The 14,333-nt window shown below is 38.1% G+C and overlaps 1 protein-coding gene across 5 annotated transcripts in view; it reads right to left on the reverse strand.

The window, feature by feature from the left end:
- The window catches only part of ZMAT4 (zinc finger matrin-type 4), a 413,400-nt gene that overhangs the window by 227,389 nt on the left and 171,678 nt on the right, over nucleotides 1–14,333 (reverse strand). For all 5 annotated transcript variants that reach the window (XM_016127422.2, XM_016127417.2, XM_016127418.2 and 2 more), the window contains one exon: nucleotides 12,437–12,593. In XM_016127422.2, the coding sequence (XP_015982908.1) occupies nucleotides 12,437–12,593 (157 nt within the window). The remainder of the gene's footprint in view (nucleotides 1–12,436; nucleotides 12,594–14,333) is intronic.

The raw sequence follows: 14,333 nt of genomic DNA on the forward strand, positions 1-14,333 counted from the left end.
CTTTCTAGGTCTCAGTTTCTTCATTGGGGAAATAATATGATTGAAATAATGATTGGTAAGCACCTTCTAAGCTCTAAATTCTCTGAATCTATTATTTGTTGTATTTGTAAACATTCGAAAAGCCAAAGAACTCATCAGAACAGATGCACTGATCTAGAGATGATGCCTTAGAACATGCCAACTCTCCTAATTCAAAAGGAAATGTGTTGCTATGAAGATCTGCCTGTTTGACAAACTATTACTTGAATCTATTAAAGCAAGTATCTAGACAGGTTATGCCAGGCAAATCGCATAACCTGATTTAGATGATAGAAATGCCATGCATTATAAAATCTTATATGCAAATACAAGGTGCTGATTAAACCTGAAATGTATGTATTATTCAAAATCTGAATTTATATAACTTTTGAACAGATCTAGAATACCCTGATCTTTATTCATTCAACAGAGAACTCAAATAAGCCACCCTGTCTGGCATAGAAATTTATAGAAAAGTTCTAACGCTCTGTCTCACTCATTTTTAACAGAAAATAAGGGAAAAAATCAACAAGATTTCAGGAGAGAAATATACAATAAACACACTTAGACACAAGACAAGCAGAGTTGACAAGATCATTACTTATCTGTCCCTTTTCCTACTTTTTTATTATTCTTACGAATGAGAAATGTTGGCTTTAAGGTTTATAAAAATCTTTGTTGTTTTATTACTTCTAGTCATCTTAGTGAGAACCTTGGAGTTTGAACCATACTGTTCATTAGGTGAGCAAAAATCTATAGATCATTTTATGAATCATTATTTTTCACCACTTAGAGATAAAGGAAAGTCCTGGAATATACAATCATAAGTCCTGGGTTCAAGTTCCAATTATGTATTTTACTATGTAACACCAGGTAAGTTACTTTACCATGTAGAGTCTGTTTCTTCATCAGTAAAATGGAGATAATAATATTTGACACTTTGTGTTTTTAATGAAGAGTAAATGAAACAATAAATGTGATGGTTCTGATATCATACCTTAATAATTATCAGTTATGATCATTGATTTTATTATTAGATTAGAATCAGCTGACTCAACTATAGTTTTATCACACCCCAGGATCTTTAAAATATTATGTATTATTTCATTGTTGAGAGACGAAGAGCCTTTTTGAACCTTATTTGTTTTTAAATGTAATAAATATAAAGTAACTTCTGATATGTAGAGAGTTGATTTTTGTTATTCATGGTAGTTATATTCTGTAAAGTCTCCAAGAACACAATTAGCAAATACCAAATCATTGCTCCTTGGGGGAAATTCAGAGTATAGGTTTCTGTGAGCCTACGGTCACAACAGTTTAATCAATTGATCAATATAGAACTTTGTTTTATGTGTGTTTCTGTTTAAAGACACCTTATTTAATAATATATATATATTTGATTCAAAGCCAACAGCACTATAACTCATGCTTGGATGAAGCTTATCTGAACACACTTGTTTTACCCAGAGGCATGTCATCATCTTCGTGCACTTATGAACACTAGACAGTACTTCAGCACTATCCATGGGAGAGTCATTGTAAATGGCAAAATCACCAACGAAAAGAACAAAAATGCAAAAAATCTGGCACAAAGTAGAAGGCAAAAAGGACACTTGTTTGCAGTATGAAAGTTGAAACTAGAAAGCAGAGGTCTGCCTTGTCAGCCTTGGCTGAGAACATGCAAATGGGACAACTCAAAATTTTTACTACTCTGCTCAGGTCTGCAAAAGACCACTAAACTGCCGTGAGTATTGATGTTGTACTTACAAAAAAATTTTAGTCAGTAGGCAAATTTACAAATACAGAATCTGCAAATAATGAGAATCAATTGTGTGTGTATACTTGCATATATATATTTAATATTATATTTACATTTGATATTTAATCACACGGCATGTATTATGTTATTTTACACATATCCTTATTTTTTATTATAATAATTATGTGTCACCATAATTTTACCAGTATAAAACTGAGGTAGAGAAGTTAAAACAACTTGTTAAAGTTCACAGATATAACCAAAACTTAAAACTGAATCTGATTTCAGAGCCTATGTTCATACTTTACATTATTCTATATTTTACTTATTTTACCAGGAGAAAAAAAAATGTTTAATTAAACGAGTGAACAGCCACTACAATTCCTGGCAAATTGGAAAACCATTGCCTTCGATCATCATATTTAACTGAAATTTAAATAACATGGATGGATCTTGAGATAATCATGCTAAGCAAAATAAGTCAGAGGTAAAAGGTTGAGAACCATATGATTTCACTTATGCGAGGGATTTAAAACTGAAAGCAACAAATGAACAAGGCAAACAAAAACTCATCAACACAGTTCAGTGGTTACTAGAGGGAAAGGGGGAGGGGAAAGGTAGATGAGGGTAAAGGGGGTCAAATATACGGTGATGGATAGAGATTTGACTTTGGGTGGTGAACACACGATGCAATATACGGACGATGCATTATTGATTTGTACACTTGAAACCTATATAATGTCACCCCAATACACCTAATTAAAAATTAATTAACTAACTGAGAGAACTTAATTTGAAAGCAAAGCTATTGATATGTAAATGACTACTATTTTAAAGCATGCTTCCAATTTTTACCCATCCATCAAATATTTATGAAATGGCTACTATGTGCTAAGAAATGTTGTATATGCAGACATCAACAGAAAGGTGATGCTGTGAGGCCTCAGGAGCACACTTCAAAACTGCTCTCTCTCTATCTTCTAGGCTGCTATTACATACACATCTCTATAGCAACTTTAAACTCTTAAGGGTCAAAAATGAAAGAAAGGATATTACTAAATTTGATGTCATTACCATTGATGCCTGAGAATTATATAAAACAGCATGCTCAATATCCACTTTTGCTAAGAATCATAGATATATTCATAAAATCTTACATGTGAAACAGTCACTTTAAATGGCAATGTATCAGCCAGGATAGATTAGCCTCTCTTGCAATAACAAACAACCTAAAAGTGTCATAATAAAGTTGTCTTTCTTGTTCTTACAAAGTCTAATGTAGATTGAATGACCCTCCTCCATCTTGCAGCCTGGTCTTAAAGTAATACTAGTTACATCTTCTCACAATCAATTGAAAGTCTGAGGGATGTAGAAAGTAAATTGGTTTTGGATGAGCACTGACTCTGCCACAAATAGATTTTCTTGTTAATCATGAATATAATACCTAACCATTTAGATGATGAGTAATCTTAAATTTCCCTTTGATTAATGAGAAATAATTGTAAATACCTGTAGTGTAAAGCTTTTTTCCCTTATGCTTTGAATTCCTTCTAAATAAAATTTATGCTCTTCAAAAAAAAATTTGTTTAAAGAACAGTTAAATGATTTCTTCTTTGGGGATTTTATTTTTAGGATTTTGAGTAAGAACTTGGGCTCATTCTTGTCTTCAATCATCTTGTTTGTACGGGTTTATCATGAAAAGAAATAGGAAAAATCAACAGCCAGCAAGCATAATATCTGGGCCTATGATATCTATCAGTTGCAAACAGTTAAATGAAAGTGGCTTATGTATTGAGTAGAATAATGTCCCCCCAAAATTCATGTCCACTTGAAACTGCAGAACTTATTTGTTGACTAGGTCTTTCCAAATGTAATTAGTTAAACTAAGATAAGTCATACTAGGTTAGGTTGGGCTCTAAATCCAGTAACTGGTATGTTTATAAGAGGAGAAGACACATAGTTATATAGGATCATGTGAAAATGGAAGCAGAGATTAAAGTGATAAAGCTAGAATACCAAGAAAGAAGCCACTAGAAGGTAGGAAGAGGCAATAAAGGATTCTTCCTTAGAGCCTTCATAAGGAGGCTGGCCCTGCCCACACCTTGATCTTAGACTTCTAACCTCCAGAACTATAAGAGAATAAATTTCTGTTGTTTTAAGCAACCCAGTTTCTGAGAATTTATTGCAGCAGGCTGGGAAACTAATACAGATTGGATTTTAGATTTCAAATAAAAATTAAAAATCAAGAGATATAAGCATATTAATATTATGGCAAATTTTGGTTAAAATTTTCTCTAGTTTTTATAAATACCTTCAAATTTTAGGCTTCGCGGATACATCTGCTATCATTCAAGTCTTGTAGCTTCTCTGGAGGGCTTCCGCATTCTTAAAAACGGGGAGCCACTGGGTTCCGCTCATTCTCTATTTTTGAGGTACCTCCCCAAGGTACTTCTCTAGCTTTCCTGGGTTCTCGTCTCATCAATCCACCAAGCCCTATCCTAGTGCTTACACACCTTCGCAAAGGCACATGGCCCAAGAAAACGTTTTCATTTTATACTCACACCTATACCGCCACCATTCTCTCTTTGCTGCCTCTTTCTCAGGATCATTCATTATCTAGTCAGGGATCAGCAAATCTTTTACGTAAAGGACTACGTAGCAAATATTTTAGGCTTTATGGACTCTATTGTCCCTGTTACACTATTCAACTCTGCCATTATCGCACAAAAGCAGCCTAAACAGAACAGAAACAAATGAGTGTGGCAGTGTTCCAATAAAATTTTATTTATGGACACTGAAATATGAATTTTATGTTTTTCCCATGCCACAAAATATTACTTTTCATTTTTTAATCATATAAAACCATAAAAACAATTTTTGGTTTGCAGGGTGTACAAAACAGGTGACAACAGGTCAGATTTGCTCTTCAGCCTCTATTTTGCTAGATCCATGATCTAGATCACTGGTTTTCAAATGGGGTCACTTTTGTACGCCCATGAAGCATTTGAAATGTCTGGAGACATTTTTTATCATCACAACTAGTGGGGTTCTCCTGGCATCTAATAAGTAAAGACCAGGGATACTGCTAAACATCTTACAATGCACAAGACAGCCTCCCCAACCCCAACTAAGAATTATCCAGTCAAAAACATCAATACTATTGAGATTAGAAATGCTAATCAAGATAAAGGAGTCCTATGAGAAATTGAGAACCCTCTATAACAAATCCCCATAGGTTATACAGTTATTAAGGCCTTCCTTAAATGACTCATTTCATAAATTCTTCTCAGATACAATTATCTGAAATGTTCTTCAATATCCTGTTGTATTTGTAGATCTTCATGGTGTGTTGTTTATTGTGCTCAGGTGCATATGTTCCCTTCTACCACCTGGTAAACCTGAGAAAGGCAAAGGTGTCTCATCAACTTTTATACTCCTAGGACACAAGATATTTGTTAAGAGAAAACTGAGCTAAGAAAATAATAAAAGAAAACTTCCAGGTTATGAACTCTCTTAAGGCAGGTAACAGATGGGGGAACTTCAACTTTCATTGAGAAGCTACTTCTATCACTTAGAGTGGACATTTTATGTCCTAGAATGTCCTCTTTGCTGCATGTTGATGGTCATTTACCAAAAATGTCCCATGCTGGATGTTTTAGACTGAAAGGCTGATGGGACTCAAACTGGTTGAGGTTCTACTCAATGAGAAGTTCCACTTAGAGCCAGATAGGACTTCCTACACCACTTCTGGAGGCATTAATGACAGGTAGGCAAGCATCTATTATGCTCAGAGGCAGAAGCTAGGAGCTGTACAGCATTACATGAAGATGGGGTAGTTGAGGCCACAGAGTCAATAATGAGTTTGGCAGAATCACCCAGTTCTGAGTTTGCTCTGCCCTGCTCCCATCTAACATAGTTGATGGCCCTTGGATTCCTGACTAAGCTTCCTTCCCCAACTCCTGATTTTCTCTCACCCTTACTCTACTCTTCTCTTCCCATGTCATGGCTACTTTCTGCCCCCACCCTAAACCTCTGCAGTGACAACATTTTTAATGGCTCCCTCCCAGTATGCATCTAAAGCCCCCAACACACAAAGCCTCAGGGGCCAGCCTCTCAGGGGCGCAGGCCATTTCTCCCACCCTCCAGCTTATCTTCTGCTCAAAACTGGTCGCCTGCTCATTCCTATTAGCTCCCACCTGTCTCCCCTCTCTGCCCAGTCACACTGCATTAATGTCCCATTTGGCAGATTTCTGTGGCTGTTTTGATTCTTCTCCCCAAGGTTTCTGTGACCTTGTACCCTGTCCTATATTTCTATACTCATACTTGTCCTCAAGCAGGGACTGAACACCAGGTTACATTTTTCTGTCACTCTGTCAAGAAGAAGAACACGGCAGTCAAGCTTGTGTACAGAAATGTGGCAAAACACAGAAGTAGAGAGATGCGGTTCTTCTGTGAGGAGCACTTACAGACCAAGTGGTAAAGTAAACTCACCCAATGGAAGCAGCCTTGTACAACAGACAATAAGATATTTTAAGTGTAAAAATACATAGCACAGAATTCAGAGCAAAGTAAATAAAAATACCTTCATTTTCCTGAGTGGACAGAGCTAACATTTATTGAACTCTATGTAGTACTGTGATAAGCAATTTGCATTTATTAACCAGCTGTTACAATCACCATGGAAAGCCTTGGATATAAATAATAGCATTACACCTATTGTAAAGATTAGGAAAAGGTGGTTCAAGCAGGTGAAGTCCTCGACTAGTAAAGAGTAGGGCCTAGATATGTCTGACTTCACAGCTGCCTCTATATAACTATGATTTTTAGTAGCTATGAGAGACTCCAGAGACCAGGTGAGACTTGAACTAGACCTTGAAGGTGAAAGGTGTTTAGATCCATGACTGAAAGAGGGAAGGGTATCTTAGATATAGGGTAGCAGTGGGAAAGGCAGTGGACTGGTGGTACAGGCGACTTGCCTGGCAGAGTATTTGAGAATGTGTGTTGAGAAGACAGAGAAAATAGGGTTGGAGATATAGAAGAGCTAACTTCTGCAGCTCCTGCAAGCTAGGAAGACTAATGTGTCTTGATAGTAAAGGAAATAGCCACCAGAACTTTTGCACAGTATAGTAATAAGTTATGTTTGAGGTATAAGACCTTCTGACCTTCAAGTAAGTCCCTGACTACAGTTATGTAATCATCCCCTAAATTGAATTTGAGGTTCCCCAAGGTGAAATTTGTGAAATACACATAAAGGAGTACCTTGTTGGGCCAAATGTTTACTTACATCAGTGTATTAATTTCCTAAAACTACTATAAGAAATTACCACAAATTTAGTGGTTTGAAATTACCACAAACTTAGTGGCTTAAAGTAACACAATTTTATTATATTACCATTTTAGAGGTCAGAAATCTTAATTCAAGACGCAACCTTAATTCCTCCTTGCCATGTAGCACATATTCACGGGTTCTGGGGATTAAGATATGAACATCTTTGGATACCGCTATTTGGTCCCTTACAGTGATCTCACCTTTGGGGCTCCATCAAAGTCAGGCCTATAGCAATGTCACACATATTTTTACAGGCCACCCAGGTAAGTCACTTGGGAACAAAGCCACAGTGTAGTACACAGGAACCCAGATGAAGCTGTCATAAAGTGCACAGCCTCAGGGTTCCATCTGATTACTCAGCTTCTCCACTCTGTGGGAAATACTCGTCTTCTCCCACACAGTCAGCTCCCTGTGAGAGGCCTCTAGAACCAATCCCAGCCTTAAGTGTGCAAGATTGCATCAGCCTGACCTCGAGGTTTGGCATCAAGCTCCCAGCCCTTTTATTACTTTGTGTTTCTACTCGGATAACAGCTTCTTCCATGTTCCTGAGATCTACACCCTCTCTGGGCCCTCATTGTAATGTCCTGTTCCTTATTTTATCCTCTAGAGATCTTGAGTTTGTCTTGAGAATAACTTACTATTGCCTCTACTTTCCTCCTCTCCAGTCCCAGATCCATGGTTCTGCCGCCAGCTTGATGGCTGAGTCTCTCCCTCCTGACAGGTTTACTTAATGCCAGAGACAGTTTATCTCTTCAGTTCCATGGCCACCCCCTGCCCCTGAGTTTATAGCCCCTGCTCCCCACACCCAGCTCCAGTGCCAGGCCCTGTCTCAGTTCATAGAACTCATCCCAGAAAAGTTTGTCTACAAGGAGTCACAACACAATGTCCATGTACTATTCCCAAGGTAGTGTTTGAACAGCCCCATGTTAATCAGGAAATCAGAGGCTCTAATAGGAGAAAGGAGTCAAGCTGCCCTCCCATATCAACTTATTTACCAAATGTTCACATGGGAATAACACAACACCTTCTACTTTTCAGAGTACTTTAAAATCTATTATTTCCGCTGTATAAGGTCAATGAGATAAATTCATCCACTCTTAGAATTAAATGACAGATGAGAAATCTGAGGTTGAAAAGGATAATGGAGCTATCAAAGATTGTATAACTAGGCAGAGTTAGGGCCTGAGTTCCTATCTCCAGACTCCAAGGCCAGTATTCATTCTTTCTGCTATATTATATCAGCAGATTAGGTCTGTAGGTATTATGTCAGTGGGTCAAGCCTGTAGATTCTGGCTGGAAATCTGAGGGTTGGAAAGACTTTTATATCATCCTGGCCAATCATATAATCTAGGGAATTTAAATGTCATCTAGGCTAATGCCATTATGCTGGAACCCCCTCAAAAAATGCCTTGCCAAGTGGTTAGCCAGCCTCTGCTTCAACAGCTCCCACAGCCACACATTTCACCTTTAAGTATCTCTGAATATTAATAAACTCTACCTTATCTTGAGCTCAGATGTAATTCCCTAATTTTCTTATCACTCACTGGTTGTACCTAAGCACACATACACATGTGTGTGCACACACACATACACACACACAAACGCAGCATGAATCTTTCTTTCCTATGAGAGTCTTTCAAAAGATTTACCCCCAAGTAATCATTATGCCATACTTAACAACCCCTGTTTCTTTTACTCATCCTTCAGTGAGAGGATTTTCATTGTTCTGGCCTAAGTCTTCCTCTGAGTCTCCTCTAAATGTTCTCATATTGTGGCAAATGACATGACTATGGCAACCTCAGTCTAGTCTCTAATCTGGAAAAGACCTTCATGCCGTGGTCCGCTGACCCTACAAGAACACGGCTCTACAGACCTCCCTACCCTCTCATCTTATAGCAGGATCTAGAAAACCACAAACTAGAACAGAGATTCTGAAACACACTAACCAAGAACTGGAACTGGTTTTTGTTCCAGTGATTCTGCCAAACATTTCAGAAATTCTAGTAAACATGCACCCATCTGGAGAAGCCAACTTAAACGACAACTAATTCTGCAGTTGATGCTTGATCACAGTGCATCTTGAGTAGGAGGAAAGGTAATGATTCACAGATACCAACTGCTCACCCTCATCAGATGAAATAGCTAGGAGAAGCAATGAATTGTGCTTCAATTATTCCTACCCAGAAATCACTACAGTTCAAGAGCCTTTTATTCATGGAGGGGCAGCTTAAGCAGCACACCTGAGCAGAGGAATTGCTTCTCTCTGGCATCTTGATTCAGTTGGTTGGGTTTTATATGTTCTTTTTTTCCTTTTGTTTTCATTATAGAAGTAATTTGAAGCCAACCTGGTTGATTAGGCAGAGCAGTTCCTAAATGTGCACAGGGCAGCCAGAGCTTGAAGGGTGAAGTCCATTAGGAATTTCTGCTGGGCTTGGCTGCGGGCAGCAAGAAAAGATAGCAGGCAATCCGGACACTATTCAAGGTACTGAAGGGGCTGCACCTGGTAGCTCAGGAATCTCATGGCCTGGGTATTCTTTTCTGATGTCTCTTGGTCCTTATCCTGTACGTGTAAGTAACTGAATTTGTGCTTGAGACCAAGCCTCCACCTATATCCTAGGTCTAGAAATCAGGTTCCTGATTTGTTGCTTATGCTTGGTTTCTAGCCCAGTACTCTTGTCCTAAATAATGGTGTCCTGCCACACCCTTAACAGCCTTTCCTTTCCCTAGAATTCCAGGACTGCAGCCAGGGCCTTGCTACCACCTGCCAGACTTTCTTGATGCCAGTACCCTGCTCGAGGCTCTGCAGGATCTCTACACCCAGATCCTCCATTGCTAGGTTCCACCCTCAAGCCCTCACACTCTTACCTTGTGCCACATCTCCCTATGCCTGCCTGTCCTCTTCTCGTACTTGTAACTAATTACTCTCCTCTCTCTAGCAAGATATACTGCTTCCTTTGCTCCCTGCCAGGAGCCAAGATGACACCAATCTAAGCTCAGGGACCAATTTAGCTTTCCAGGCCCTCCAATTCTGCATGGTATTGCCACTTTTCAATATTATTCTGCTCAAAAAAGCTTTCGAGGAGAATGAAGGAGTATATATGCTGCAGAAGAGTGATATGCAGCCTCGAACCCTGAGCTAGATGAGAAAGGGGGATGCTGGCACCAGAATATGTTTCTCCCAGCCCAAAATATAAGTTATTAGTGCTACTTTCACCCATCCCACCCCCATTTTCTTCTTGGCTACCCCACAACCTGATTTCTGTCACAGTGATGACTGAGCCAGCTCTGTGGTCACTGAGACAAAGTCACTAAGTAAAGATTTCAGTTTAAGTGCTTTTGATTTTGCCTTTGGAATATTGATGGTAACTAACAAATTACACCCAAGTTATGTTTATAGCTCTGAGGATATTTGAATTCAGGAAAACAAACTGGTAATTGGTTATCTTGAAGACGTAGTTAAAGTCACAAAAAACTATTTTTGCCATGTGGTGATTTTTTCACAGAAATAACATTCCATTTGCTAAGTAACATGATAAACAATGGTACAGTTTCCTTCCATCACTACTTCCATAATTAAATTTAACAGCTATCCTCTGCTTAGGCAGAGAGAACAAATGGGCTAGTTGCTCATTCATGGAAAACAGGCAAAAATTTTCCAGTGATTGTTTCTTTGAGATGCCTTTTTAAAAGATTTGAAGGGAAATAGGTTGCAAGGTGAGTATCCAACCTTTTAAAAAGCAAGAATCATGAATTTCAACCAAGTGAGCTGCTAATACAGAATATGCCCCCCAAGAAACTGAACTTGACACCATATTTCATGTGTTTCACAAACCCATCCTATATCTGAATGTCACAGCCACCTTTGCAAAATAATATTCTTCAAACTAAGTAGAAAAATATAGTGAAAAGATTGCTTGCTATTTTCTAGGTAAAAGATCTTTTTCTTAAGAAAAACAGGATAAAAGCCAAGTATTGTTTTAGACATTCTCCAATTTCCAAAATACCATTTAAAAAGAATTACACCCACGATTTATGCACGATTCATTAGACAGCAAGATAAAATGAACTGCTAAATTTTAATTGCATTGAAAGAGCAGACATCTTGAAATACACCCCCAAATTCTTGGGATTATAACCTAGTCTAGTAACATCTTCACTACAATGTAAACTTTGTCCAAATAGCTTATCTTAATTAAATTAGAACTGTATTTTAAGTTTCATGATTTGATAAACTTCTGAAGAATTTTTTCAGTAAGGAATTAGAAAGTCAAATGTTATCAATTTCTAAGTTTTTTTGTTGTGAAAATTAATAGGCTGAAAATTAATATGAAAATGACGGGAATGTCATCTGATAAAAAATGAAATATTGTCATTTGTAACAGTATAGATGGACCTTGGCTGCTAACTGAAATAAGTCATATAAAAAAGAACAAAACCGTATGAGTTTACTCATATGTGGAATATAAACCAAAAAAAAAAAAAAGAAACAAAAGAACAAACAAAGCAAAACAACTCATAGATGCAGGCAACAGATTGGTGTTTACAAGAGGTGAGAGAGAGTGGGGGCGGGTGGGTGAAATGGGTAAAGGAGGTCAAATGTATGGTGATGGATGGAAACTAGACTTTTGGTGGTCTATACCGGAGACTTATATAATGTTATTACCCAATGTTACATAAGTAAACAAACAAATAAATAAATCCATCCTAATGGATTATTAACTTTATCATAATATTTAACATCTAAAAATAAGGGCTCAAGATTAATATTTTAAATACCATATCTATATTTTCTTATTCTAAATAGAAAATTTGCTTAAAAACAACTCAGTTGTCTGCAAACAAAAGTATTTTTTAAAAATTATAGTTTCTCTCCTCCCCACCCTCACCAAGATAAGAATAGAATGATATCCTGTATTACACAGGCCTAGGTAGAGAATGCACCCAATATATACAATATACTTTCCATTACCCATACTGATTACAGATTCAAGCTAGGGAAGAACGGTGTTCTTTGTATAATAGATATCTTACATAATCTATAATAATTATGGCAGACAACATCTTGCAGGATGTAAGCAGACTTTCAGAAGATGTAAGCTGCCCAATTACTGATTGGAAGGAGCCAGGTTGAGAATGAGCACTTGTATTGGATTTAATGGTCTATGACAGTAAGGTCTGCTGGGCTACCTGCCCCTCCCTTTAGGTTTGGAAGGACGTCTACCATTAGTCTTCTATCTGGCAGCCGCCTCTGAAGCGGGAGCAGGATTAACAGGACAGGCACACTTGCTTGAACTTCTGTGTCTCCCTGAGATTGCTGTTCACACACATACCTGTGGCCTTTAGTGGAGTTTTCTCTCCTAGCAACAGTTTTAACCTTTTGGCATGGATTTTGCCTTGGTAATGTGAGTCAGCCACCACCGCTGAGGTAAAAGACATATTACAGAGTGTGCAGCATTTGTTCTTATCCACCATATCGGCATCACTTCCCTGCCAGGCAGAAAGAAAAAAATAACATTAGAGACAACCCCAAGTCCTAAGATTTCCTGTTTCCCATTCCGTTCTATTGAAAATGAAATTGACCACAAACTTTTTATTGAAATGTCCAGTTTTCGTTCTGCAATCTCTTTTTTTCCTCATGATAATTATCATCGAAACTTAGTTACTGACTTCAACCCATATTTATTTAGCACCGCTACTGCCAGGCACTGGGAATACAGGATAAATATGCAGATATGAGTTACCTGAAGAAAAATGGGGCTCATAATTAGGCGAGAACACATTGTGTCTGGAAAACAGTCTCTAATTGCACCCGTTATACTCATTAAAGTAGGTAAAATATCAGAGTTCAAATGGCCTGAATTATTTAGCAGAAATTATATTTTGACATTTAGTTCTGCCTTTGACCAATTTTAGTCTCACCAGGTTACATGGCAATGTGCTCAAAATTTTTTTTTTAAGATTTATTTAAGGAATTGAACATTTTTCATAATTAACTTGAGTATGTACCATAGAGCTATGATGACCATGCTGGCTGAATTTTCTAGGAGAGTTTTGTTAATTTTTCTTTTCCTCTGGAAGGTGGTTAGTTCAATGCTGCACAAAATACTTAAATTCAACTGGATTTTTAATTCCTTTTGTAAGACTTGATGAAAATGAATCATGATTCAGGAAAAAAATAAATTACTTGTCAGACCATGTGACCAGGCTATTGTGCACGCAGATCATCAATTACCTATATTATGCAAGGGAAAGATTAATCCATTGGCTCCCCTCCTGCTTAGTTAGAAATTGAGGGTAAAGTGGACTCTCAGATAAGGAGTTAATCTGCTCCTTAATGGAACAGCAATAGCAAAGCATCTCTTTGTTAAAGAGAAAGCCCTGGATGAGGCTCCGTCCCCACAATAGAACCTTCTCTTATTCCCAGCAAGCCGAGTGAAATTTAAAATGGCATGGGGAGAAGAATGAGGGTGGGGATTGGATGGAGAAAAGGAATTACACTGTGTATTTTTCCACATAATAATATGTCCAGACTGCTGGAGAGAGTATTGCCTTGCAAATTATGTGGCAATAGAAAACTAACTCTTTCCCCCTTAAGGCATTAGTCTGTAATTTCTCTGATAATTGGTGTTAGTCCTGGGGAAGAGTGGGGTGTGTGTGTGGGGGGGGGGGCGCACATGTGTATTTCCTGGAGGTTGGCCTGTAGTTCAGAGGAGGAGGAGAAAAGAGAGACCTCAAAAGGGATTCTGTGTGACTTGGAGTTACAAAGCCCCACCTACTGCAATATATTATCTTAACTTTAGAATATTGAATCTTAGAATGCCCCCCCCCATACACACACACACACACTGGTTTATTACAGTTAATGAGTAAGATGTGAGGAAATATACTTCTTGGGGTTGAGGGAATAGCATTAGTGAGAGAAAATAGATCCTATGAAGAAAAGAGGGGCTCTCCTAAAGGTCTTCTCCTGGTGAGGGATTAACCTTAGGGCAGGACATCTGGGTAGCACTGAGGCTGCATCCACTGAGGATGCCCTTGTTGAGAGTTTGAAGTTAAAATGTTTTGAGTTTTCCCTTCAATAAAAAAAAAAAAAAAATTCATAAACACCTTTACACCCTTGTGTGGTATACTGTGGAGATCGACTGGACCAGGCAGTAAAGGGGGCAGTTGGCTTCCCCTCACTCATCTCTCCAAACAAGCCTAGGAGATGACACAAAACCCATGGAA

The sequence above is a fragment of the Rousettus aegyptiacus genome, unplaced genomic scaffold, assembly GCF_014176215.1.
Source record: "Rousettus aegyptiacus isolate mRouAeg1 unplaced genomic scaffold, mRouAeg1.p scaffold_m13_p_11, whole genome shotgun sequence".
In the NCBI taxonomy this organism is placed as follows: Eukaryota; Metazoa; Chordata; class Mammalia; order Chiroptera; family Pteropodidae; genus Rousettus; species Rousettus aegyptiacus.